Source organism: Euleptes europaea, chromosome 13, assembly GCF_029931775.1.
Source record: "Euleptes europaea isolate rEulEur1 chromosome 13, rEulEur1.hap1, whole genome shotgun sequence".
Lineage (NCBI taxonomy): Eukaryota > Metazoa > Chordata > Lepidosauria > Squamata > Sphaerodactylidae > Euleptes > Euleptes europaea.
In genome coordinates, this window is record NC_079324.1 from 51,827,287 (window position 1) to 51,853,976 (window position 26,690).

General features: G+C 43.8%; 1 protein-coding gene across 1 annotated transcript; it reads left to right on the plus strand.

The window, feature by feature from the left end:
* Positions 1-7,053: 7,053 nt before the first annotated feature.
* YPEL1 (yippee like 1) lies at positions 7,054-25,953 on the plus strand. The gene is made up of 4 exons (XM_056859877.1): positions 7,054-7,327; positions 19,403-19,446; positions 22,073-22,181; positions 25,513-25,953. The coding sequence occupies exons 1-4, from the start codon at positions 7,211-7,213 to the stop codon at positions 25,600-25,602; spliced, it is 360 nt and encodes a 119-aa protein (XP_056715855.1). The 5' UTR covers positions 7,054-7,210; the 3' UTR covers positions 25,603-25,953.
* Positions 25,954-26,690: the final 737 nt, after the last annotated feature.

Sequence of the window (26,690 nt, forward strand, 5' to 3'; positions counted from 1 at the left end):
TGCTGAAAAATCTTTGGTCCAGGCCTTTGGCCTGGCTGGGGAAATCAAACTGCAAGACATTCCAGGATGCGGCTCAATTAACATTGGTAAAAAATGCAATTGCTTCCCCCATCTGCCAGACCGCTTGTTGTCATAGTAACAAATGGTCCTGCAATTAACTCTTATCCTGCCTCAGGGAACCCCAGGTGATCTGCTCTGTAAGCATTTGTCACCTTGGTGTTTTCTGTTGCAAGTCGGATGTCATCAATCTTCGGTCAGTTGGCATCTCCGGATTCTCAGTGAGGTTTGAACTCCCCCCCCCCCCCCCCGAGATCCTGGAAAATGAAAGAGGAGCACACACAACTGTGCGTGTGGTGGTCTGAATACGTGGACAGCATGTCAGATACCATCAATCCATCTGATTCCTGAGGCAGGGATATGCCAAACAGAACTCTTGGAACATTTATTGAATGCTGAACTGATTTGCATTATCGCTTTTGGAACGGGTAACGTTGGCAGACTACCGGCTGAGCTCAGGGGATTCCTGTGCTCAGCGTTTTGTTTAAAAGTGTCTCTTTGGCCACCTTAAGAGAGAAACCGGGAGCGGAGGCTCCTGCGTTTTCCTCTACAAGGCGGTTGGCTCACATGCGGCGTGAGGGTGCGGCGCGGACGGCAGCCTGTTGAGTCTGTGGCGAAGGTGATTCCCGTGGTGGGATTGGAGAGGAGCTAGATTGGAGGGGGAGCATAGCTCACAGTGTGGCATAGCTGGAGGGGAGCAGAGCGCTCAGTCCACAGCACAGGCTTTGCGGCGCCAGCCCTGCACGTGCCGCTGGCCCTACTTTGTTGCCCGCTGGAGGCTTATCTGTAAGAATGTCACACAAAACTAATTTTTATATGATCTTAAAGGTAAACCACAGAGTTGCTTCTCCAATCCTATTGGAAAAGAAGTGCATGCAGAATTTCACATAGCTGTGAGTGTTTATGAAATACAGCATGATCAGCCATCCAACTAGGATACTTCTGGCTTAATAAAAAAATAAATGCAATCTTACACAGTATTACTATTATTGACCGTATTTATATTTAACTTTTCTAACTGCTCCCCTGTCCCTAAGGGGCTCACAATGTAAAAAGAAGCAAAAGAACACCAGCAGACAGCCACCAGAAAAGACACTGCTGGGGTGCGAAGGACCAGTTACTCTCCCTCTGCTCAGTAAAAGAGGAACACCTACTTACCCAGCATGTAATTAACCTGAGGAACTCCTTGCCACATGATGTGGTGATGGCATCTAGCCTAGATGCCTTTAAGAGAGGATTGGACTAATTTCTGGAGGAAAAGTCCATCACGGGTTACTAGCCCTGATGGGTATGTGCTACCTCCTTATTATAGATGTGGGCCACTGTGAGATACAGGAGCTGGACTAGATTGTTCAAAAGCATGCCAAATGCAAACTTTTACCTTTCCATAAAAAGTTGTTTGTATCATTGAAAGCTCTGTTATTGTTTTTCTTTTAAGACAAAAGATGTTAATGTATGAGTTGTTTTTTCTAAACTAAAACCTCAATATTCAGGTTAAATTGCCGTGTTAGCACTTGGCAATAAATAAGTGGGTTTTGGGTTGCAGTTTGGGCACTCGGTCTCTAAAAGGTTAGCCATCACTGCCATAGATGCAAACAAAGTATAAGATCCAGTAATAAAACACAAAGGTTGCAATATAATCAAATCACAGTAGCATCATGTTCAAACCAAAGTCAAGTGGCACCTTAACAACTAACATTTATTTCAATATGAGCAAAGCCAGTAAATATGGAATTGAGTGCAATTTTTGAGCCTTTTGCCCAAGGGAGGATATACGCACACACATGGTCAAACAAATAATATGTTTGTGTAAATAGAAACAGTTTAGCCTGTGCTTGAAACTGAGGTCAGGTGGTAGTTGCAGGAGAGGAGTTCCATAAACATGGAGCTACTGCAGAAAAGGCAGTCTCTTCATGGCCACCCACTTTGCTTCCAATACCGAGAGTAGGCAGAAACAAGTCTCAGCAATCTGAATTGTGAAGCTCCTGAGAGTACACAGTTCTTTTAGAGCTCTGGTACCAGATTGTTGGGGCTTTACAGGTAATAACCAGAATTGTGTCTGGGAGTGAATAGGTAGCTAGTATAGTTCTTTAGTGTTGGGGTGATAGGTGACTAATATGTCAGTAGTATAATGGTTGCATTCTACTCCCATTGAAGCTTCCTAGAGATGTAAAAGCCCAGGGGAGAAAAACATCTTAAATTTTTTTCCTGATAACCTTTTCAGTCATTTTGATGGGAAAAACTTCTAATATTTTTATTTAGCTATTTATACCAACTTTTCTTCCATTTGGGGAACCAGAGTGGCTTATAGCATCATTCTCCCCTCCTCCGTTCTGTCTTTGCAACAACCACTCTGTGTTAGCTAGGTTTGGCTGAGAGACGAAGATGGGCCCAAGGTCACCCAGCAAGTTTCCACGACAAAGTGAGGATTCTAACCTGGGCTTTTGGAATATGAAGTGGGGTCATGTGTTGGTCACTCAGAATAGTATGAAAATTTTTGATGTAAGACAGGTGTAGAGCATTACATAGTGACTGGCAAGAAAATGCAGTGGATTGTTTTTACACTGTCCAGGCTTGGCTGCAAAGGTGAGAGCTGTACCAGTTGTTGCAGCTACCCTTGAGCAAGCTTATCAACAACCTCTCCCCCTTCCCTTCTTGGCACCTTCAGCATTCGGACAGCATGCCTGCTGGGGCACTCCTAGCAGGCACGCTTTAACAGCCCTGATCATGACGGTTCTGTGCCTTGCACCATGAGCCTTTCTTGAAGCTCTGAGAGTGCACCTGCTGGACCACTCCAGCAGGCATGCTCTCCACCCCAACAATGGAGGCATTGGGAAGTCCAGGAATCCTTTTTTGCCCCCTTCCCAGGTCCAGCTTCATTGCAGAGGAAAGCAGAGAGCACCCATCCTCACTGCCAAAGGAGCTGGCCAGCAGGATGGCCACCCCAGCGATGCTGTTGATTAGCTCCTGCAGAGGGAAGGATTGGTGCTTTGTCCAGCTGTCTTCCCCACCACAGTGGCTGCTCCAGTTAGGCCAGCAGCACTGGTGGCTCCATGCATCCCTTGGCAGTGCTGCTGACTGGTTAGTTATTGAAGTGGGGGTGCTTCCTATGGCCTCTAATGTGATCAGCAGTACCTTGGGGCTACTAGGGGGCCAAGCTTGAAGCCCAAAACATTCTTTCTGCTCCAAGCCTAGACTTCTAGGTAAGCTGGTTAGCAGTGGCTTGGCATGTAGCTGGCAGGTTGGAGTGAAGTGGTTAAGTAACTAATTTTATCCATAATTCATATGCTATTATGTGAGAGCCAGCATGGTATAGTGGTTAAGAGCAGTAGTTTGGAGCAGTGGATGCTAATCTGGTGAACCGGGTTGGTTTCCCCACTCCTACACATGAAGCCAGCTGGGTGACCTTGAGCTAGTCGCACTCTCTCAGCCCCACCTACCTCACAGGGTGTCTGTTGTGGGGAGGGGAAGGGAAGGTGATTGTAAGCCGGTTTGATTCTTCCTTAACTGGTGGAGAAAGTTGGCATATAAACATAAATCAAACCTACCTCACAGGGTGTCTGTTGTGGGGGAAGGGAAGGAGATTGTAAGCTGGTTTGATTCTTAAGTGGTAGAGAAAGTAGGCATATAAAAACCAACTCTTCTTCTTTTACTACTACTATATTCTATTGAAAAGATCAGTATTTTTAATGTTATACATTCTAACTTTACAAGTGAGGACCCATGAGATTCACAGGGGAAGGAAGTCCCATCTTCTCCCCCCACCCCCCGCTGCTTGGATTTAAGACCTCCCCCAAGTCATGAGCCCACTCCTTCAGGGAGCATGCAATCTCAACCTGAACAGGTCTGACTCCTTGATATGATTGACCAGCAGCACCTCCATTCTGTCTGGATCGAACTTGGTACATGAGGGTCAGTAAACTCCATTCTACCTTGAAACATCAGTTCAAAACATTCACAGCATTGTCTCACTTGAAATGGAGAAGTGAAACTTTGAATGTCATTAACGTACTGATGACTCCTCCAAGCCTCTGGATGGCCTCTCCCAGTGGTCTCATGTAGATGCTACCATGACTGTTTTGAAAGCCACCAAGAAGCTCAGAATAATCTACAGCGATGCACTCCCTCCTCTCTTTCCCTCCCTCCAAATAAAGGTTATCAGTCAGAGTGACCAAGGCAATTTCAGTCCCAAAAATCAGATCAGAATCTGGATTGAAATGGATCTTGATAATCTGATTTACTCAAGAAAGCCTGCTGTTTCACAGCAACCACTTAATGGAGCACCTGGTGGGTACAAAGAATTTCATCCACAGTGCCTTGCAAACTGAAATACATCACAGTGACCTTTAACATTGGCCAAGCATGTATCTCAGGACCTGATGAAACTGTCTATGCACAACTCAGAACAGCTCAGCTGGACATTTCTTCACCGATGCAATGGTAACAAAGAAGTGGTGTTCTTTTGCTACCAAAGACAATGTTTTCTTGCCTGTCCTCAGTCCTGTTTAACATGAATTTTCTGCCACTTATATTCTTGTTTGCCCAACTGCTTTATAGCTCTCAGTTCCCAAGGAGATGAATAGACTCTGCTCCAAAATGCCTTGTGCGTACCATCAACCATTTGGTCATCTGAATTCCAGAGAATGATGGGGATTTCAGCTGATGCCTTATTCTTGTCTGTGGGAAACTCCCCAAGGGATTCTGTTAGCAAACATCTTAATTGGCACCCCACCTTTGCAGAGGTTGTGTCTGAAAATATAAAACTCACAAGGTAGTAGTCAACCCATGACAGTGGAATGTTCATTATTTCCCCTGCTACTGAACCATATAACCTAGAATTGGAACCAAAAATAGTATGACGTGCAACATGAGTAGAACACAGTGATCTGGGGCTGTCGTACAATTGTGGGATGTACCAGTTATGGTAGCCTTGGCATGGATGCTTAAAACCCAAGAATTGAAAACATTGAGACCCCGACGTGTGATCTGAAGCAGTTTCTGGTAGTTTAGGCAGAGAGAGGGAGGTGGTAAACCAGCAGGATCACAACTCTACTTGTATTTCTGACACCATTTATGTTTTCATATTAGGGTTTTGCATGGTAAGGACCTGTAGTGGGCAATTTTAACACAGTAGACCACAGCCACTTCCCATCCCCAACTACTGATGCTACATTGATACATTTGGCAGACATTGCTAGGATAGATCAAGCTGCTCTCCCCCTGCTCCCCCCACATCCCATCATGTGATATTTAACTTGAATTTTTAAAAAAAAGAAAGATTGAGAGTATGATTTGTAGCATGCATGGGAAACATGATGATCTGGGACAACCGTCTAGGCCTGAGGTGTTCTAGATTTCATCCAGGATTGAGTTTTGAATGGTAGATGGTTTCTCATGAACTTGCCTGGTGCTCAGCAACAGTCTTCAGACTTGGTGGCTCGCTGGCATGGATATTGGGAAATTGTCTAGCAAGAAATTGCCACATTAGTTGGCAGAATATCCATCCAAAGGTGGATACTTAGTCATGTGCTTCCTCTGCCTCATATCGGGAAGTAACTTTTCATCTTGATTGTTTTATGGAAAACTGTCAAGGGGGGCTACAATATGCATCCTTACAGCACACATTTCAGTATTTTATTAGACCTTTTGTAGTCTTACAGTTGGTAGAATCTAGTGTAGCATAATTTATATGGGGGCGATGACGCCTGAATATATTAGTTGTTGGGTTCTTTGTGGAAGAGTTGAGGGACACAAAAGAGACTTTGCAGAAATTAATGCTGTAAAATTAAAGTTGTGAGCTTTCAGGCATAAGTACCTCCTTATGTTCAACTTGTCAATAAGTATGAAAACTGTACAGGCCTGGAAAGGACCTGGCCTGGATATAATGCATTACAAGCAGGTTTGAATGCGTGATCTGGAAGGCTGCCCAGAATAATTGCTCCCTGCAGATATCAAATAAACCTGCTCCAGAATAGTGCTCTTGCATGCTGTCTAGATAGAAAAACTGGTGCTTTGTGACCTGTTCTCTCCCACCCACTCCATAGGAGGGGTAGCATAGCTGCCTCCAGTCGCTAGTAGATAAAAGAAAGCCTCCATTGTAGTATTTGGGGGTGAAGGCAAATTTTTGTCTATAGTTGAGGGTGCTTCACACTTTTCAGTTGTCTAACACTGATATAACCTTGGTATGGGAGAAAACATGCATGGCTGTGGAGTCATTCTGGCTCTTTGCAGTCTATGGTGACTGGTAGTGGCTGTCTAAGGTCTCAGGCCATAAAGATCTTTCCATCACCTGGCACGTGAGCTCCTGTAGCTGGAGATGCTAGGGGTCGAATCTAAGACATTTTGGCATGGAAAACATGTGTTTCACTAGTGAGCCATTCATTGGTCCTTGGCTAAAATGACAGAAGTACTTATGTTACCACTTACCCCTTCTCTCCTGATAGATAGGGCCCTGTGGCATGAATCCTTTGAGACTAAGACCCCCTCAAGCCTTTGAAAAGGAGGCTTCCATTGCCTAACTATATCCATATCTTTCTCTGTTGCAGCCGGGGGGAAAGAAGTGGCTGACCACTGAATGATGTTTTTGGGTTTCCTTTGTGTGCACGAAGAGTACTAGAATATGGTAGAACCCATAGTCATCCCACATGCTGACTCCTTGTGTTTGAATAGAAAATGAACTATACTTGCTTTATGCTCAGCCAGCACATGATCTTCATACCCTCTGGACCCATATGCTGCCATATGTTATGAGTACTTCCTGACAGATCCATTTATTGAGGGAAGGGGCTGTTTTTAAACCCCCCATGTTATTCTCCCTTTTCTCCCAGGTGTCTGCATATAGGCACTCTGCCTTACTAGTATAGGGAATAACCTTGCATATAAGATGATAACTATTTTTATTGTAATGTTGCTAATCTGAGTCTTTGTGATGAGATATATATGCTTTAAGAAAACTCAGTTGCTTATATGCTTTTCCCCTCTTTGTTGCAGGTTTTGACTGTTTCTTCTGTGGCGTCTGTGTGGAAACTGCCACACACACTCCAGAACAACAACGGCTTTTGCTTGTATCTTCCAGTGTTTCTTTTGTCAGCGAGTTCAGCAAAGTTGTAATTCAAGTGCCAGCCCTGATCAGTGTGAGGAACCAGCAACAGAGATGGTAAAAATGACAAAATCCAAAACGTTCCAGGCTTACCTGCCAAACTGTCATCGAACTTACAGCTGTATCCACTGCAGAGCCCATCTAGCCAATCATGATGAACTGATTTCCAAGGCAAGTGGTCTTAGACCTCCATGATCACGTGGTCTGATACCCATTTATAATCTGCTCTAGTTGCCATAACAAGCTGAAATGGTTTAATAAAAATTGTGTGTTGTGAGAGTTGTACTAGAAATGCAGTTGACATGCACGTATGCATTGCATTTATTGATACCCCTCTTTTCTTCCCAGTGGGGGCCAGAAGCATTGAACATCACTCCCCACTCCTCCATTTTTTTCCCAACAGTCACCCTGTGAGATAGGTTAGGCTGAGAGAGTGTGACTGTCCTGAGGTTACCCAGCAAGTTTGCATGGTAGCGTGGGGATTTGAATCCAAGTCTTCCAAGATCCTAGTCCAACACTGTATCCACTTAACAATTATATAAGGTATTTCTAGGCTCTGTCTTTTCTGTTAGAGACCAGATGCTTCTCTGTGAGGTATGTTTGGCCTTTAGGTTCTGATCTGTTTATGAAAAATAATGCTGTTCAAAGGAAGTATGGTTGTAAGGGTTGAAGTCACTGCAGGTAATAAGACTAATTTATTTCTAGCATTGTAGAGGACTTTGCAAAAATTGGTAGCTTGCATCTTTTAGAAATGCACATTAATACAGATGTCAGCTAGCCTGTTCCAGAAGCACACATTTGAATAGCTTTTTTGTTAAATTCTTTATTACCTTCTCTTTTATCTACTGTTTAAATGATTTTGGGTAGTGACACTAAATTGAGCCTTGTAGACCTTCCAAGTAAAGGCGTGAGGAGAGGAGTTTTGTTTTCCCCCTGAAATATGAATGTGTTTATTTCCCTGCGTAGTCTTTTTAAGCCACAGGAGGGAAAACGATTATTCATAATCCAGGATTTCCTACACAGCAGTGAAGTCTACAGTCTGTATGCACTGTCTAGAGAAGATGCTTTTGATGATAGCTGTTAAGTTAGTAGCCTCTGTTGCTATATTACTGGTTCACACTATGGACTTTAAACTTGCTGAACACGGATAATCTAAAGGAGGGCTAGAAACATTCCTTATTGCCTTATTAGGACACTGTGATTTCATCCTGCAACAGTTAGAAGGGCCTGCTGAACCCAGATAACGTTCTGTAAACTATCCTCAAATTTTGTAACCGTTTTTTGTTCCCAAAGTAGCATTGTCTCATTCTCAGGTGAAAGTTCAGATTTTGAATAAACAATGTACCAAACATAAAAAAGTGTCCAACATCTACTTTCTTGAATGGTTAGTACACCTGAGTGATCACCTGATGCACACATTTTGAGAGACTGGGTCATGTAAATGCAAAATAGTCTGGTAATTAAATATTGGGTTTAACTAGGCTAATTAGTATAGCTTGGGTAATGATAGTTTTCGGCTGTAATTATAAAGATGTCACTTTCTGGTTTTCCCGGTTTGGAGGATTCACGAGTCTATGATGTAATGAGGGTTGATCATATAACAGTAATTTAAAGGTGTAAAGCACTCAATGTCTGTCTCCAAACAAGCACTACCCGTGTAAGAAGTTGAGTCACAGTTGTTTAAAATAAATCCAGACACTTCCAGGTTTTCACATTACACACAGGGAAATGTGAATCACTCGTATTATTTAAAATATGGGAGGTCAAATATCTAGTATGCATGGTAACGCACCCACTCAAGTTTTCGTCCCAAATTCCAGTTTTCCCCAGCTGTGCATCTGAGGCAGCAGATTTCTTAGCCTCTTAAACGTTTCATGACTGGCCTTTAAATAGCAGTACCATGCTTCTTAAGCTTCAGAGGAGAGAGATTTAGTAACTTATGTTCAATCACACATGCCCCCGTCACTGGAAACAATATCACAGTTGCGTTCAAATTAGTTAAAGAGGGGGCGTGGCTGCCTGATAATCTGGAGTTCAGTCTTACTTTGTGGTGGTCCCCCCCACACACACACACACAGTTGTTTTTCTGGCATGAGTAGCATTCCAGGCCTACATTTCACAGCACCTTTTGGTACATGTGCTCTTTGGATTGGTTTGTTTGGGGGGTGGGGGGCAGCACTGTTTTACATCTCTGATTGTCTGAAGTGGAATGCAAACAATGTTTAAACCTCTTAAACGTTGGAATAGTGCAAAGCGAAGATGCTGTTTCTCAAAGGAATTTTTAAAACTATGAAGCAAAAGTTAGGCTTTGGATGTAATTTTCAAGTCCATCCCACTAGTCTTTTTCACCTTTACAAATGCTTTTACTGTGTCAGACCATTGGTCTGCCAATGTCCTTACTGTCTACTGAGACTGGCAGTGGCTCTCCAGGGGTCTCGGGCAGAGGTCTTTTACATCACCTACAGCCTGATCTTTTTCATTAAGTGATGCTGGAGGTTTAACCTGTGACCTTCTGTATGCTAAGCACTGAGCCCTGGCCCCTCTGCTACTCATGAGTGTTTTATCACATACTGGGTTCTGGAGAGAGGGTAGTTCAAGCTAAAACTCCCTGCTTAGCTATGAAGGATAACATTGGGTAAGAATATGCTGCTGTGTATCTGTGACAGGGCATGGGAATGAAATCTAAACAAATTCACGTTGCGATCGAGCTGCTTTATGGAACACACTGCATTCTGCACTCATTACTAAATACATATGTATTCCACTTTCTGTTTGAGGTCTCTGTTCCCCTTTGGCCTATTAGCTGGCTAGCACTAGTGATAAATTCATGAGCAGCTAAGTAATTTATCTCCAGGGAGTCTAGAAATGTGCTTTGGTAGAATTGCACCACAGATTATTATGTGGTTTCCAGTATGTAATCAAGACCCAGGGCAAAATCCCATCTTCAGTGCTGATAATGTACTGAGAAGATGCAGGCCATACCAATTCTGTTAGCCAAGGAGTAAAGTACAAGGGATAGCAAAGAAGGTGTTAGGGAAGGAAACAGGACCAGAGTTGCTGGACCTAAATCCACCTAGCTCATCATTCTGTTTCCAACAACAGCTACCCAGATGCCTTTGGATGCTTCACAAGCAAGACATGATGGTTTGGGCCTAGTATCTGGTACTCTGAGGGACACTGTTTTTGCAGGCAGAGATGACATCCAATTTGTCCAGTCCTTCTCCCAAAGCTAAATAGGGTGGGAAGTGACCCTTGTAGGAGTTAAAGCTGCAGCCTCGGCATACCTCTTGGATACTCACAGTACTATGTTCTACCTTCTGGAAGTCCAGCATGCTGTCCATTGTGCCACAGAGCTGTGTAAGAAAGGTGTAGCTTCCCCCTCTTCCCAGAGCATAGGCTTGTATAGGAAATGTTCCCCAGGACTTTGAGTGTGAGTGTGTGTGTGTGAGGGCTTAATTGCTAGTTGGAAGATCCCCCCACCCCGAAAAAAGAGGCTTCAATTGTATAAGAAATGCTCATATGGATATGACCACCTCTTTCACATACTCAGTAGGTAGGCAAATCATTTTTCCCTCTCAGCCCATCAGCAATACAGAGATGAGACTTATGGTCAAACTTATTGGGTTGGTATTAGGGATTGTGTCTTAGTGGTGGAGCATCTGCTTTGCATGCAGAAGGCCCTGAAGAGCTGTTGTTAGTCTGAGTAGATAATACTGAACTTCATAGACCAATGGGCCTGGTCTAACTCAGCATAAGGTAGCTTCATGTCTACAGGATAATGGGGTAGTCCCCAGCCTTTTAGAGCCTGTGGACACCTTTGGAATTCTGACACTGCCTAGTGGGACCAGCCACAAAATGGTTCCCACAAAATGGCTGCCACTGGAGGTGGAGCCAGCCCCCAAAGGGTTTCCGCTGCTTACTTTCAGTCACACAGTGAAGATCCTTGTGCTGTGGTGGCAGCTACTGCCAAATTTAACATTTTAAAAATCTGCACAGCCAATCAGAAGCTTTGCTGGGCAAATGCCCCACCTGGCCTCGCCCACTTTCTAAAAACACTTGGCAGGTGACTTGGCACCAATGGGTACCACATTGGGGAAACCTGGGATAGTGTAGGTGAAGCACACTGAGCATGAAGGTGTTATGCTAAAATTCATACTTTAATACTTTACTACATCACATCAATCCACCGATCTAACAGTGCCAGGCATCAATATTTTTAATTTTCCTAAATGTTGGATGTCAGCACATTAATATTTTAAAAAATACTTTATCACATGGAAGTTTTCATTCCATGTGTATTTCCACACACAGTCGGGAGCATTCCTTCCAATATCATCTTACAAGCGTATGCAGTTAGCATGCCAAATACTGGTGTCCGGGTAGGTATCAGACTAAACTTGCCTAGCTGCTTTTCATGGGGTGCACATTGTTTTCATGCAAAGTTTTCTTTTTTTAAAAAAAATAGCCTGTACTTCAAACAAAAGCAAAAAAAGAACTTTTAAGCTGGTTTATAATAAATTTTGAAAACACAATATAATAAAAATATAAGTATTGCATCCATCACTAAAGCACAACCAGTCAGTAACAAACAAAAGCTGACATAAAATCAGACAAGTTGCCACTGAGTGCAAATTCTTGGCAAAAGAGGGCAGTCAAATCAAATTCAAATACCTTTATTGTCATAGTATAGTTTGTAAGAATAAAAGAAATAATTTTTTTTTTAAATAGAGTAAGTATAATTTAATCCTTGGTGATGTGGTCCTTCTTCAGACTAAGTTCCCATTGGTTGGCCGCTATCATCAGGAATCTTGCCACGTTTTCAGTGATCTGTGAATCACGATTAGCTAATAGTTTGTAAAGCGTTCTTCTGCTGTTTAGAGAAGAGTACTGGACTAGAGGTTTTATAAGGTTTTCTCTTGAGAAGAGGGCAGTCTTAAGATGCATTCTAAAATCCTCAAGGAAGATGACTAGCGTGTGCAGCTTGGGGAGGGAATTCCAGTGCCCCCACTGAAAGAACCATGTCTCACATGCCTTGCCTCCCAAACCTCAGGCAATGGGACATGTAGTTATAGAGCCTCTCCATCTAGCTTAAGCATGCCAATAGTTTCATATCGGAGAAAGCATGTACCCATGAGGTACCCTGCTTTTAAAGGCCAAAGGCACCCCTCTGGATTAGTCCTGGAAGCAAATTGCAAGCCAGTGGGGTTGAATTAGAACTAACCTGTCAGCAAACATGCAGCTGCAATTTGCTATCCCCAAAACTCCAAAGGCAGCCCCACGAGGAGCACATCGCAAGTATATTGAATAATGTGCTCTTTAGCTTTTCAATGTGAAAGCTGTGGGGAGATTTGAAGACAAAGCTGAAGCTTATTCTGGATGGGTCGCGTCACTGTTTTCTCATGTTCCTTTGACATTTACCCATGTCACATACTTCAATAAGACTCATGAAACTTCCTGGCTCAAGATAACAATAAAATAAAAATAATATAAAATAAAATAATAAAAGATAATGATAATATGTTAATTTGGTTGGGGGGTTGCCACCTCCTTTCGCCAATCAACAATTGTCCATACATGGATATAGAAATGTTTTGGAGATTTCCAATTTCCCTTAGGTTGGTTTTGCAACACTTTAACTTGGATTTTGTATCTCTTGTCCTGAGCAGAAACTTTGCAACATTATTTGTCTTTTATTTAACAATGTTGCAGGTATGGAGGCCAACTGTACTTGAAATAAAACAAATTCCTCTGGGGACAGGAATCTCACATGGTTCAGAAAAAGTATCTAATGATGAGTACTATTATTCAAATTACCTGTTAAACCTGAATGATCAACTGTGTCATAATTTATCCTACATAAAGTCACACCAAGAAATATTTTGCTGGAGATCTCTACTTAGTCCCACACAAAGTTGCTATTTCTCCTTTTGAAACCTTGAGCATTCCGATTGCTCTAAATCACCCCGTCATATTATGGGGATATGATTTAAAATCTATGGAAGCAAATGAAACATGGCCTCCTTCGTAGAAAGCAATAAAGAATAAAAATTAGTTTAATGTGAAATATTTAGCTGCCTGGTTATCTTTAGCCAGCGTGGTGTAGTGGTTGGGCAGTGGAAAACCAGGTTTGATTCCCCGCTCTTCCACGTGAAGCCAGCTGGGTGACCTTGGGCCAGTCACAGTTCTCTCCAAACTCTCTCAGCCCCACCTACCTCCCAAGGTGCCTGTTGTGGGGAGGGGGAGGGAATGTGATTGTAAGCTGCTGTGAGACTCCTTAAGGTAGAGAAAAGCGGGGTATAAAAACCTACTCTGCTTCTTCTTTAACATCCACTAAGATCTCTATTTCAAAACAAAGCAAAACAGCACTGAATTTAGGAAATCTCTGTTTCTGGTTGAGAGAGCTTTCCATCTAGCCATAAGTTTACCTAAACCAAAAGAAACTTAAATTTTGCCCAATTTAGGAGCCAACGAAAGCGTTATGGAGACCAGGGCATGCGAATTCTAGATAGCAGCAGATCCTGTGACAGCCAGTGTGGTGTAGTGGTTAAGAGCGGCAGCCTCTAATCTGGAGAACCAGGTTTGATTCCCCACTCCTCCACATGGACAGACTCTAATCTGGAGAAGTGGGTTGTTCCCCCACTCCTCCACATGGCAGACTCTAATCTGGAGAAGTGGGTTGTTCCCCCACTCCTACACATGAAGCCTGCTGAGTGACCTTGGGCTAGTCACAGTTCTCTCCAAACTCCCTCAGCCCCACCTACCTCACAAGGTGTCTGATGTGGTGAGAGGAAGGGAAGGTGGTTGTAAGCCGGTTTGATTCTCCTTAAAAGGTAGAGAAAGTTGGCATATAAAAACCAACTCTTCTTCTTTAATGTGCCTTTCCTTCCATCATGTATGTTGCACTCTGAGCTTGAAAGGTGGCAGAACAGAAGTTTATCTGGAACTCATAGCCTTCAGCAATCCAGGCACTAGGTATGATTTTTTTAGGTACCAGTTGCTAGATTCTATATCTTCATAACATATGAAAAAGTTTTTTTTTAATTATTCCAAAAGAAAATTGGTCGAAGATGACTGTCCAAAAACTTTATTCAGCTCCATTTAGCCTTATTTTCATTGAGGTCGATGAAAATCAGTTTGATCGTAGTTGTTTTGAAAGTTGTGTCTTAATCACCTGTTCTTGATACTGTCTGATAAGGTCAGACATACATTGATATTCTCAATCTCTGAGGACTAACTTCATACTCCTGAGGACTTGGCTGAGCAGAAATGTAAACTAATAAGATTTTAACATGAGATATTTTAAAATCAGTTTTAAAAATAAAATTTATTTTGGCATCACAACTAGATGGAGGGAAAGAAACCGGGAACCTTCATTATCAGTTATGTTATTATAAAACTCAGAAGCCTGTCCATCCATTTCTGGGTAAACTTAGTGACAAACCTCTTTTTTCACTGATTAGATCACTTAGATTACTTCTTTTTTCACATGATACTTGAAAAAGGATACTTTATTAATAAAGGTGTCAACATGATCATGACATAGATAAGGGCCAGGGTTCAGTGGTAGAGCATCCGCTTGGCATGTAGAAGGAAGGTCCCAGATTCAATCCTCAGCATCTCCAGTTAAAAGGATCAGGGAGTAGGGTTCAGTGGTAGAGCATTCGCTTGGCATTCAGAAGGAAGGTCCCAGGTTCAATCCTCAGCATCTTCAGTTAAAAGGATCAGGGAGTAGGTGATGTGAAAGACCTCATCCTGAGACCCTGGAGAGCCGCTGCCAGTCTGAGTAGACAATACTGACCTTGATGGACCACGGGTCTGATTCAGTGAAAGGCAGCTTTTTATATATCAGCATGTATATTATTCTGAATCTAAACAAACTCATGTTAGTTTTTATGGGAAGAATGAGGGTAGATTGTCCCTCCCAATATTTCATGTTTGTGTACCTGTCCTCATAAGAGACTGCTGGCTTGCGTGTCTGAACTCACAGATTATCTGTAAACTTGGAAAATGTTCTGGTTTAGACATATAACTTGTGGATCCCTGTGCTGCCTTTGACGTATGACTGCCATCTCCACATTATCCGGAAAAGGGACATCATTCTGATTTCTATTTAGGTTTCTGATTTATCTGAGATGCTTTTCCAGTACCACCCATTCGAACGGACTTTTCTTAGTTTTGAGGCTTCTGGGAGTTATTTTAAATCAAATTGTGTTAGTTTTTGTGCTCTTTGTCATCTTCCGTGATGTCCCCATGCTGAAGTTGCTTGGATCTTCAGCCTCAAGGAACAGATGCTCCCCAGCACATGTGGTCTTTCCCCAAAAATCACAGTTTTGAGAGGGCCTTCTTAGTGCTTGCTGGTGTGGTTCCATTACAGTTCACTCAAGGCATGTCTCTTGAAGAAAGGTCATTGTGTCAAATGTTTGCCAGGGCTTAATGCAATTAAACACTTCTTCCCAAAACCCTCGTCTCATCCACTGCCCACTGAGACTCCAGCGCTCTATCTGCTTAGGTGACGCTGCACATGGAGCCTGTTTTGCTTCCAAACATTCTACTTCGGAGATCTTTGAAATGGAGCCCTGCCTTCAGTTGAGTCAGTTGGCCTACCTTGGCCAGCTCTGACTGATGGTGGCTCTCCAGCTCTCAGGCAGGGGTATTTCCCAATGCCAGCCAGGGATTGAACCCTCTGCATGCAAAGTATGTGCTCTGTCACAGAATTGTGCCTCCCTCTGAGTCAGGATGCTGGGATCCCGAGCTTGATTGAAAGCAGAGTGTTATAGTATAAATCCTTCACTCTCAAAATCCATAATCCTCTGTTCCCCACAGAGTGCTTCAGGATTACAGCTTTGTAAATGCTATTTCTGGTCTGGTGTTTGCAATGTGCAAGAGTATTCGGGTCGGAGGCAAGCAAGCGAGATAATGTTTGCATTCATGCTACAGAAGTCGCATGTGCTATATCTGTGTTTACAGCTGTTAAGGCCTTGATATGAATGAGAACTGCTGAATCATCAGGAAATTACAATTAGGCTGAGATGACAGAATCCTCCATGACACTGAAAGGCAGCTGCCAAAGGGCATGTCCGTTAAAATGGCAAGAAATGTTAAGGTTGTGAACATGTAACATTCTCAGAATAGTGTATAAAACTTATTTTCGTTAAAATCTGCAATTCATTTTCCACACAGCATCAGCTCGTACCTGGAGTTCAGAACTGCATTTATACCATGTAACAATTTAAAACAAACCTCAGCTTATGTGACTTTATGGTCTCTAGTTACAACCCGATGATACCTTTTTGACTTTAATAGTAAGGGTCTGTTCAGACAGAGGGAGGCGGATCCTGCCACTCTCTCTCTGTTCAGCGAAGTTTGAATCCGTCTTCCAGCCTAACGGGCCTTTCTCCAATTTAAGTGGGTCTTCCATTGGAGGAAGGCTTTGGACCAGGGGTGTCAAACATAAGGCCTGCGGGCCGGATCTGGCCCTTCAAGAGCTCTTATTCGGCCCACAAGCCAGCCACCCCCTCCGTTCAATCTGGGCTGGCGAGGCATGGCTCGACCCCCACCAAATGACATTTATGTCATATCCGGCCCTCGTAACAAATGAGTTTGACACTTCTGCTTTATATTTTTCAGAAGACAGTGGCCGGATTCATCTGTGTGGCAAGCCCAGGGGCAAACTATGGTTATGGATCCTGAAGGCACTTCTGAATGGCTGGCACAATCCCTGCTCACTCACTCTCCTTTCCTCCCTGTTGCATGTAGCAAGATAAGTGGTTGTGCTTTCATGGCGAGCCACGGTTCACCATTACATCTGAACTGGGAAACCAGGATTCCAAATAGCTGTCCCCTGTTTGGAATCCTGGTTTGCAGGGTAAACATGCAGACGAGAAAGCAGTGATTTTCACAATGGCAAACCTACCGGCTGGATATTAGGAAGAATTTTTTTACAGTAAGAGTTGTTCGACAGTGGGATCAGCTACCTCGGGAGATGGTGAGCTCCCCCTCACTGGCGGTCTTTAAGCAGAGGCTGGACAAACACTTGTCAGGGATGCTCTAGGCTGATTGTGCATTAAGCAGGGGGTTGGACTAGATGGCCTGTATGGTCTCTTCCAACTCTATGATTCTAAACCATGGCTTACCTTGGAAGCAGAAGTAACCAGTCATCTCGCAATAGGAAACAGATGTTGGTCAAGTGAACCTGAAGGCGCTTCAAGATTCACTCACATCGGGTTGGACCCAACTGAGAATATCTGTAGCTGCAGCCATCTATCAAGATGGGGTTTTGGTTTATTAACCCTCATCCAGACCATTATTGACTGAAGACACCTGTTTGGGACATCCACATTCATACCTGGATCAGCTGAAAAAGAGGACAGCTGAGTCTTGTCTGCATACTGGTGATGTTTCACCTTGAATCCCTGGATGGCCTCTCCAAATGATTTCGTCCCGACATTTAACAGGGGACCAAATAGAGCCTGGGGTACATCATAGCATAAATGCCACATTCCAGAGCCATAGTTTGCAGTACTATCTTCAGGAAATAACCTTCTAGGGAGGAGCAGAACCTCTGGAGTGCAATGTCGCCAACTCCCAATCCTGCTACACCATCCAGAAGGAAGCCTTGGTTGATAGAATCTCAAGTAGCAGAGAGGTACAAAGGAATCTACAGGGTCACACTCTGTCACTTTCTCCCAATGAATGTTGTCCAACAGGGCAACCTGATACTGGGACAGAAGGCGGATTGAAATGGATATAGGAAATTCCACAACTGGAAGCCCAATAAATTCCGTTCTATGCCCGAGGAGCTTATGAGCAAGGTTGCTCTAATATAACTTACAGATATCTAAAACTGCATTATTTTGTTGAGGGCTGTGGCAGGCATGTTGTCAAAACTCAAAAGGTTGAGTTGGCTTCATAATGGAGCGTGACTACTGAGTGAGCTCTCATGCTCTGATAACCTGTATATAATTTTCTGCAATCCTGTGTACTTATATCTGTGCCTGTTGGTTTGTTTTTTTGCTTACTGAATTAAATACTAATGTGATAACCAGCAAATGTATTTAGAATTATATCCACTTTGCAGTCTTTGTCCTCATAGCTGGAATATGACTTGTAAGTTCCTTCAGATCTTATCTCTGCCTATACAGTGTTCCTAGGCAAGTGCGTGCTATCTGATACGCTCTTTTCACAGACCAGTGGATAGGAAGAATGCACATAGTCACAGAACGGCATCAGCAACTTTTCGGACTGTGTCTGCAGTGTCAGCTCACTAAAGAAACAAACACAGCTAGTCAAACTCGTTCTTCAGTTAGGCTAAGTTTTTGTTAGGGAAAGTGTTGTTTGTCTTAACTTGAATCCCATGCTGTCCACCAGAGGGATCAGGGTAGCACAGATCATTAAAGGACGATAGAAAACAATAAGTACACATTAAAATAACTTTTTGAAATGGTTTCCCTTGGGTAGCCGTGTTGGTCAGCAGTAGAAGAGCAAGATATGAGACCAGTAGCACCTTAATGACTGATGAGATTTCCAGAGTATAAGCTTTCCAGATCAAAGTTCCCTTTGTACCAAAGGAAGCTTTGACTCTTGAAAGCTTGTACCCTGGAAATCTTGTTGGTCTTTAAGGTGCTACTGGACTTGTATTTTAAAACTGATAGTTTGGTTAAGCAAAGACATCTTTAACGGGCACCAAAAACCCAGCCCAGTGTGGTCTGAATTTCTGTGGGAAATATTTTCATCTTGTTTCAGCAATCTTGCCCCAATTCTGTAAGGTAGGCAACTATTATTGGGGTACCAAGGAAGTAAGAGTGGGCTATCTAAATTGGGTTAGTGGCTGGGGATTTCCAGTTCTTATGCTTAAACCTCTGCAATATATCTGATGCTATGGTGCGATATCTGCTCTTCATCGCTCAGCCTGGAAAACAAGTTTGAGGAATGTATCATAGGTGGTTTATGCATGGGAGTTTTACCTGAGGTTCGTTGCTCATTTTCCTGTTGGGAATCTATGCACCAGCAGTTTCCAAGCTCAAATCAAGAAGCATTTGAGTCCCTGCCCCCTGAAATGCTGCTTTGTAATTGGCTGTAGTGCTTACTGTGAGAGAAAAGCTCCCCACCCCCGAAACCCAATTGCTGCATTAAAAAGCATTAAAAAACGGAGTTCTCTAAAAGGAACGGGGGGGGGGCACTTACTGTACTATGATCTTATAAAATACTTCAAAAAAACTGACTTTGAAACATCTTTCTCTCTTGCAGTCCTTTCAGGGAAGCCAGGGGCGAGCCTACCTCTTTAATTCAGTGTAAGTATTATTGCAAATATTTTTTCCCTGTAGAGCATCTTTTAACAGACTGTCCAGACGGGCTGAACAGTCCTGAATGTCTGACCAGTTTAAGCTTTTAAAATACTATTTATGTGCCAATTGAGCAACTTATAGTGCAACAGTACTACTTACGTGTTAGGCTGGCCCCCTTTTTATCCAGAATAACTTGGAATAAATGTACTTACCCAGTTTCTAGTCCTTTTCTGTTGGATTTTAAGACACCTTTGGCCTGTCTGGCTCAAATCTACAGACTCTGAGTTGGATCCAGCCAGCTTTTTTTTTGCTCAGTCTTTCCCAAATCCCTTCCTAACTATAGCCTATACTCCACATGATCCCCAGTCATAGCCCCCCCCCCTTTGGCAGTCAGAAGGGACCCCCACTTCCTTTTTTTTTCACCAGCAGAAATGCTGGTTGCTTCCAATCCTTTCTGTCTTGCCTCCCTCCCTCTCCAAATGCAGCCCACTAATTTCCACGAAAGGCCATTCCTGGGGGGATGGCGGTCCCACTTTAGGCTGGATCCAACGTGTATTTTGAGTTGAAGCAAATGGTGCACCTGCCGTGTATAGAAAAGTGGGATCATAATGGCTCTGTCTTATCATCCTAATGCATTGTGTGAACAGCCAGCTCTTTGCACCTTCTACATCCAGCCATGTGATGTGACCAGAAAGGACTTGGCATCACAGGTCACTCAGAGGCACCAAGCTCAAAAAAATATGAACTCTCCAGGGCAGAATTATCTGAGCCAACTGGGAATCTGGCAGCTGAAGGATTCAAGAACTGTGTCTCAGGCTGACTCCGACATGCCATCGTACTAATCTAGAGATACTGCTGTTTACACCTCTGTAATGAGCAACTGAGGAAAGAGGCTACATTGTTTGCAATTGAGATAAGGCTTATCCCTCCAGAAGACTCTGATTCCATTGGCTGAAGTTCTCCACTCAGACCCTGTGGACTTTCAGTACTTCTAAAAGTCACCAGCGGAGATAGATGGGCAAATTCCAACTTGATATTTCTTAAACCAAAGACAGAAGGTCGATATGGAATGCAGCAGCAAGGTGACTACCTTCTCTGTAACTGTCATACTGTGGATAGTCCAGTAGTGAATGCTTCACAAGGCATGAAGTATTCACTTTGGCCCCAGTGGACAAGAGAGAAAGTTAGACATCCCCGGCTAGAGGATCTGCTTTTTCCTGCTTTAGCTGTATGGAATTCATGCCATCATTGGTCATTATCAGTTCTTTTAATGGGAAGAAATGCCCTCTTGCCTATATATGATTCCAGAATGCAATTATCTAAGCTCCTGCCGGCTGAAGTTATTAGGTTGTTAATGCAGCCAGTAAATATTGCTACATATGTAATAGACTCCACCGGTTTAACCACACCTGTAATATTGTTTGGAAGGCATGCATGATTTAGACCTTCTGTGCTTCCATCTGAAATGAAAATGGAAATTTTTTCTCTCTGAGAACACACCTCCGAAACAGGTGACACTCTAGAGAAAACCTGAACTCGACCACATGTTCTTCAAGAGTCTCATCCAGATCAAAGAAGTCCAAGACTTCCTCAACAGTCTCAACAATGCAGATACGCAGAGGTTATTCCTATGGAAAAATTCTTGTAGCGATATGGTCAGAACAAATGCAGGTACCAGGAATCCAAAAGGAAACCCTCGCCCCACTTTTCCCCTAGGGATTTTCCCATCTAATATGGCAGTAGGCTGTCCACATACTAGCATAGTTGGCCATTCATTGCCTGAGAATAGTAGGTGCTTTTTTCCTCACTGGACCGTGTAATAAGAACCAATCTATCTTCCTCCATCTCATCCAGCTGGCAGTGTTGACACCTGCCCATTTCAGGCTCTCTGGCAGAGGTGCATGGACTCTTACAAAATTAATCTTTCAGAATCCACATGTGTGTTTCATTTTGAGACTGTAGACAGGAAAGAACACACATGAACACATGAAGCTGCCTTATACTGGATCAGACCCTTGAGGGTCCATCCAAGTCAGTATTGTCTATTCAGAACAGCAGCGGCTCTCCAAGGTCTCAGGCAGGGGTCTTTCACATCACCTACCTGCCTAGTCCCTTCAACTGGCAATGTCGGGGATTGAACCTGGGATCTTCTGCATGCCAAGCAGATGCTCTACCACTGAGCCACAGGCCTGCCCCCAAGAAAAAGAGTTAGTTTTTATACTATTTTCTCTACCTTTAAGTAGTCTCAAATTGGCTTACAATCCCCCCTTCCTCTCCCCTCAACAGACACCTTGTGAGGTAGGTGGGGCTGAGAGAGTTCGGAGAGAACTGACTGGTAACTTTAGTTCCACCAATCTCATGGAAGGTAGATTTGATGCCCTTTTGCCGTGATGGGTAGTTTGGTTTAAATGGCGCAACAGGTTGGTTTAGGTTTAGGGGAAGGGAAGGAAAAACCTCTTATCTTTAAAAATAGCTTTCTAGAATGGCTTGAGGACTGTTTGCGGGGGGGGGGGAATCGTGACAGAATTGTTCGAGTGAATTTGCATTTACTTTAGCACAAAGTTGGGTGTTAACAGAAAAACAAATCCTTTGCAATTATTGATTGCTTCCCTACACTCTCTGTCTCTCACAGGGTGAATGTGGGCTGTGGTCCCGCAGAAGAGAGAGTTCTTCTGACAGGCTTGCATGCAGTAGCAGATATTTATTGTGAAAACTGCAAAACCACTCTTGGGTGGAAATACGTAAGCAATATGCAATTCTTATTTTATTTTTTTAGGTGGGGGGACATATACATGTATAACTGCTTGGTTCTGTCTGTTTATTGGATAACGGATAGGTACGAAATGTTGGAAATATCTGGTTCTTTCCGTGATCCCATCTCATCTTGCAAGGTTGGGGAGCAGACACCAAAGAAAACTCCACCTTGTCTGGCTATGATTCAGATCCCTGCCAGATCCATCTCTCGTCAAGGCAACCCAACCGCTTCCAGGCATTTAAATGGATTTTATCTCCTTGCCCTATCCTCTCTCTGCTTTTATCCTGGTTTCTGCCGCTTACTGTTTTAAAATGCTGATGATAGATTTTCCTGCTGCTGTTTTGTTGAGCTATTGCAGGTTTAAAGGATATAAATTGGTATGATTATAGGATGCGGGCCACCTCCGACAGAAAGAGATTGAGAGAGAGAGCAAGATAAAAATCTTTTAAATAAAATTTTAAAATCCCATCACAATCGGCTCCATCAAGGTGTGAAGAGTTCATCTCCCATTGTGTGTTTGTTGTCAGTTCTGACATCTTGCTCATCCTTAACTGATTAGAATATCCCTTAAGAGATGGGACCAGGAGGTGGAAGCCCAGTCTGGGCTCATCAAGGAAGGTTCTCTTGCCCTTCTAGTTTCCCCAGCTCTTTATTTATTTCAGGCATAGTATGTACCTGCCCGGAAACTTGTCCCAGTTCAGCTTTAACAATAATTTATTTCTGTTTCTGTATTTTATTACATTTATATCCTGCCTTTCTTCCACCAGGGAGCTCAAGGGGCTCCCCGCTCCCCCATCTAAGCTCTGACGAGAGCTGGACCTGCTTAGTTTCATGTGCTTCCCCTGTGTGTTCCCGCATCATTGTTCCAAAGCCCGTTGTGTTTGATTTTTGTCTTGTTTTGGGTTGGAATACAAACCAAAACAGAAACTCAAAGGAGAATCCACCAGTTTTAAAAGCCCATGAAGTAATTTCAGTTGAGTCAAACAATGGAAGCCTTTTCGTTACTCGTTGTGCGCTGATTTCAAGAAGGTCAAGGCGTGTGCAGGGGCGCCTTGGGAGTTTTCTTTTGCCTCGTGTCTGCCCATGAACCACGGGAAAGGAGGGCTGCCTGCACAGAGGACCCATCTGCCCCGACAGGGAAGGATCGTGTGGATGGAGGCTGCATGGATAGTCACGTGGACTTCATGTTGTGTGAAATCATCTCGCCACCCATAGGGCAACTTTTGCCCTGTTGCAAACAGGAACATGTTATTTGCAACTTTTCTGTTCCTTAAAATGTTCAGCTTGGCAATTATTCATCGGTGTTTTATACATTAACGGATTTTAACCTTCTTTTAAAAAGGGTTTTTTTGGGTTTTTTTTTAAGAAGAGTACATGCGCATCACTTTAATTATACTGTTCATGTGGCCAATTCAACCCTGAACAGTGTCACACTGAGACCAAATTTTCTTTAAAGGAACTATCTACCTTATATACTCGTGTATAAGCCGACCCGCATATAAGCCGAGGTGCCTAATTTCACCCCCAAAATGGGGAAAAATTAGGCACCCGCGTATAAGCCGAGGGTCGGCTTATACAACGCCCCTGCCCCGGGTCGCCCTCCCGCCCGGCCTCCCGGGCCCTCCAGACCGACCCCAGTGCCACCCCCTCCCGGGCCCTCCAGACCCACCAGTGCCACCCCGACCCCAGCGCCACCCTAGGTGGGGAGGGGGAAGAGCCCCTGAACCCCCTACTTACCGGGAGAGGTGGGAGGAGGAGGCCCGCTGATCAGCTGGAGGCGGCACGGGAGCCCTCCCAGTGCTCGAGCCGCTGGCGGCGGGGCCCTGCCTGTGCGCAGGCAGGCCCCGCTGGCCGCTTCCAGGCCGCCCAGAGGGCGCGTGGGCCGGCAGCAGGGGCAGCGGCGGGGCCCTGCCTGTGAGCAGGCAGGCCCCTCTGGCCGCTTCCAGGCCACACAGAAGGCATGCGGGCCAGCAGCGGCGGTAAGTTCCTCTTCCCTCCCTCCCCCCTCCCTCCCTCCCCCCTCCCTCCCCCCTACCGTATTGACCCGCGTATAAGCCGAGTTTGGTTTTTTCAGCCCTTTTTTTAGGCTGAAAAACTCGGCTTATACGCGAGTATATACGGTAAATAACCCATAAGGAAATTAGTGTTTTTTAATCTTAATTGACTGGGTAATAAATTTGGCGACTGCCGATGTAGTATTAAAATCCACCCCTGCTAAAAGAACCCTCAGATTATCCAGTTCAGAGACAGGTTCCCAAATAAAAGGCTTTATCCATCTGTCTCTAGCCTATTTGAGCAAGTCACAGCTAAACAAGGAATGCTGAAGAGTGTCTATTTGGCCAGTACTGCATTGACATACTCTCTCACAGTACGGTACCCTATTTAAATGACCTATTAACTCCCCTGATGGGATGGTGTTAAGTCTAGCCAACATAAATAATCATCTGTATTGCGGGATTAGCAGAAAATCAGAGTACATTGGGAGGGATTGCGGCAAGTTTAGATCTAGGTATAGAGGTGAGTACACCCTACGTACTCTTATTGTAGCACTTCCAGAATCCAGTTTTTGCAAGCAGCTCAGGATGGAAGAAAGAGCTGCCAATGACCTGTGCCCTTTTAGGTCAGAAAGATTCCTAAAGACTGAATACGACATTCACCATCACTTAGATGGTGCTTCTTTGGCAGCTTTGGGTGAAACGGCCCACAGGGGCCCTCTTGGCTCTTTGAGAAGGGGGTAGAACTCCAAGAGCCGCATAACGTCTTTGCATCTGCGAGGGGAAAAAAACTGAAATGGGAAAAAAAGAGAGAATAATTTGCTCGTTTTGTAGCTATTTTAAAGAGTGCCTTTGGCTTGGTTCATTCATGCAGGGAAACGAGGTGATAGAATGGACAACGCGGTTAGACTGTCGGGGGGGCAGACTCTAGTTCTGAATGCTCCTTAGCATTGAAAATAAAGCCCCGGGCAAAACTCACATAACCGAGAAGAAAAAGGCCCTCCTCCTGTCTCTTCGCCCACTGTGCTGTTTTTCTGTTTTTAACAGGGAAGAGTGTTTAAAACATGGTCCTCCTCTTGCTGTTTTAAGTGGCAGAATTCATCCCATCACCTGCATGTCTAAACGAATGTAGCCTTGAATGGGTACGGTGGGCCGTCAACAGCTGATCCGTGTGGCCGGGAAGGGCTGGAGCGCATATCTTTCATTTGTGGGGTGATGATGCAGCGCCAGAAGTGTTGAGTTAAAACGCTAACCTCTGCCAGATGAGTTTTTGATTTGGAAAGGGGTGGATAACGCCGTCTCGCCTTCTGTTTTCTTGTTCAGGAACACGCATTTGAGAGCAGTCAGAAGTACAAAGAAGGAAAATTCATCATTGAACTCGCCCACATGATCAAAGACAACGGCTGGGAGTAAAATTGGAATATTCTCATTCTTTGTGGACAATCTGTGGAACGTGCTTTATAAAGACTAATGCAAACAAACGATAAAAAAAGGATTTTGGTTGAGGTGGCTGAGAAAATCACTGAATTTTTGAAACCTCCAAAATAAGTAGTGTAATTTGTGGCTCCCCCCCTTTCCAGGCCATGTTTTTGCCTTCTCTTCTTTGTGTAAGTTCCCCTCTTTTGTATATGTATTCCTGTGTGAACAATTTTGGAGAAACTTTTTTCTAAGCTCCTAACTCCTAGAGGAATAGTCCCTTAAAGGCACATTAGTTTGACTGGCTGGCATCTATCTTTCGACCTCTGCCTTTGAACACTCCTTTCCACTGTGCATGCTTTCTGTCCTCTCCTGTCCCTCAAATCTTGCCAGAGGCCTGAGCGGATGGGAGTGGCCTCTCTTTCCTTCATACGTAGCAATTTCCGAGGTCTTTTTGCAGTGCAAAGGATGCAACGTTGTAGTAGCCATTACCGCTTCGGATAATTGTGCAGCGACTGCAACCTGCAGAGATATTTTGGCTAGGCTGGGAAAGGCTCAGTCAGTTGTACTGACTGATGTAAGGGAAGGATTTTTTAAAAACAAAACAAAACACACATTGGTTTGTTTTTAAACAGGCACGGAAAGGTTGGACAGTAACTCGCAAGGGTAACTAATACTGTAGAATATATGAAAACCTAAATCAATACATTCCTAAGAAAGTAAAGCTTTGGTCTGTTCAGGAAGAGTTTCTTGCAAAGTCTTCGAGATCAAAGGGCACAAATATATGCAGCTGTTGTTTTTAAGACGTGTTTTTGGTATTGTCCCTTTAGCGGGGGACTTGTACATCATTTTGAGGTTGTATGGCTGGTTCCATGTAGCTACCTAGTGTTAATGCACTGGACAAAGGGGTTGATATCAGCAAAGTGCTGCAGCGCTTGGGCACAAAACGTGTTTTTTGCGTGGCGAAATGGCCAGAGACTGCAGTTTGACGGCCGTTACCTGTGGGGGGGCTGGAAGTTGACAAGCAGGTAAGAAAGTGGCAGATCGACGTAATCTCTTCATAAAATAGAAAAAATAGTTTTTTA

What these genes read in the sequence shown, in the direction of transcription:
- YPEL1 (XM_056859877.1), top strand. Translation starts at nt 7,211, where the DNA reads ATGGTAAAAATGACAAAATCCAAAACGTTCCAGGCTTACCTGCCAAAC. An exon ending in ATGATGAACTGATTTCCAAG is followed by an intron (nt 7,328 to 19,402) that starts GCAAGTGGTCTT and finishes TCTCTCTTGCAG; the next exon opens with TCCTTTCAGGGAAGCCAGGG. An exon ending in GCCTACCTCTTTAATTCAGT is followed by an intron (nt 19,447 to 22,072) that starts GTAAGTATTATT and finishes TGTCTCTCACAG; the next exon opens with GGTGAATGTGGGCTGTGGTC.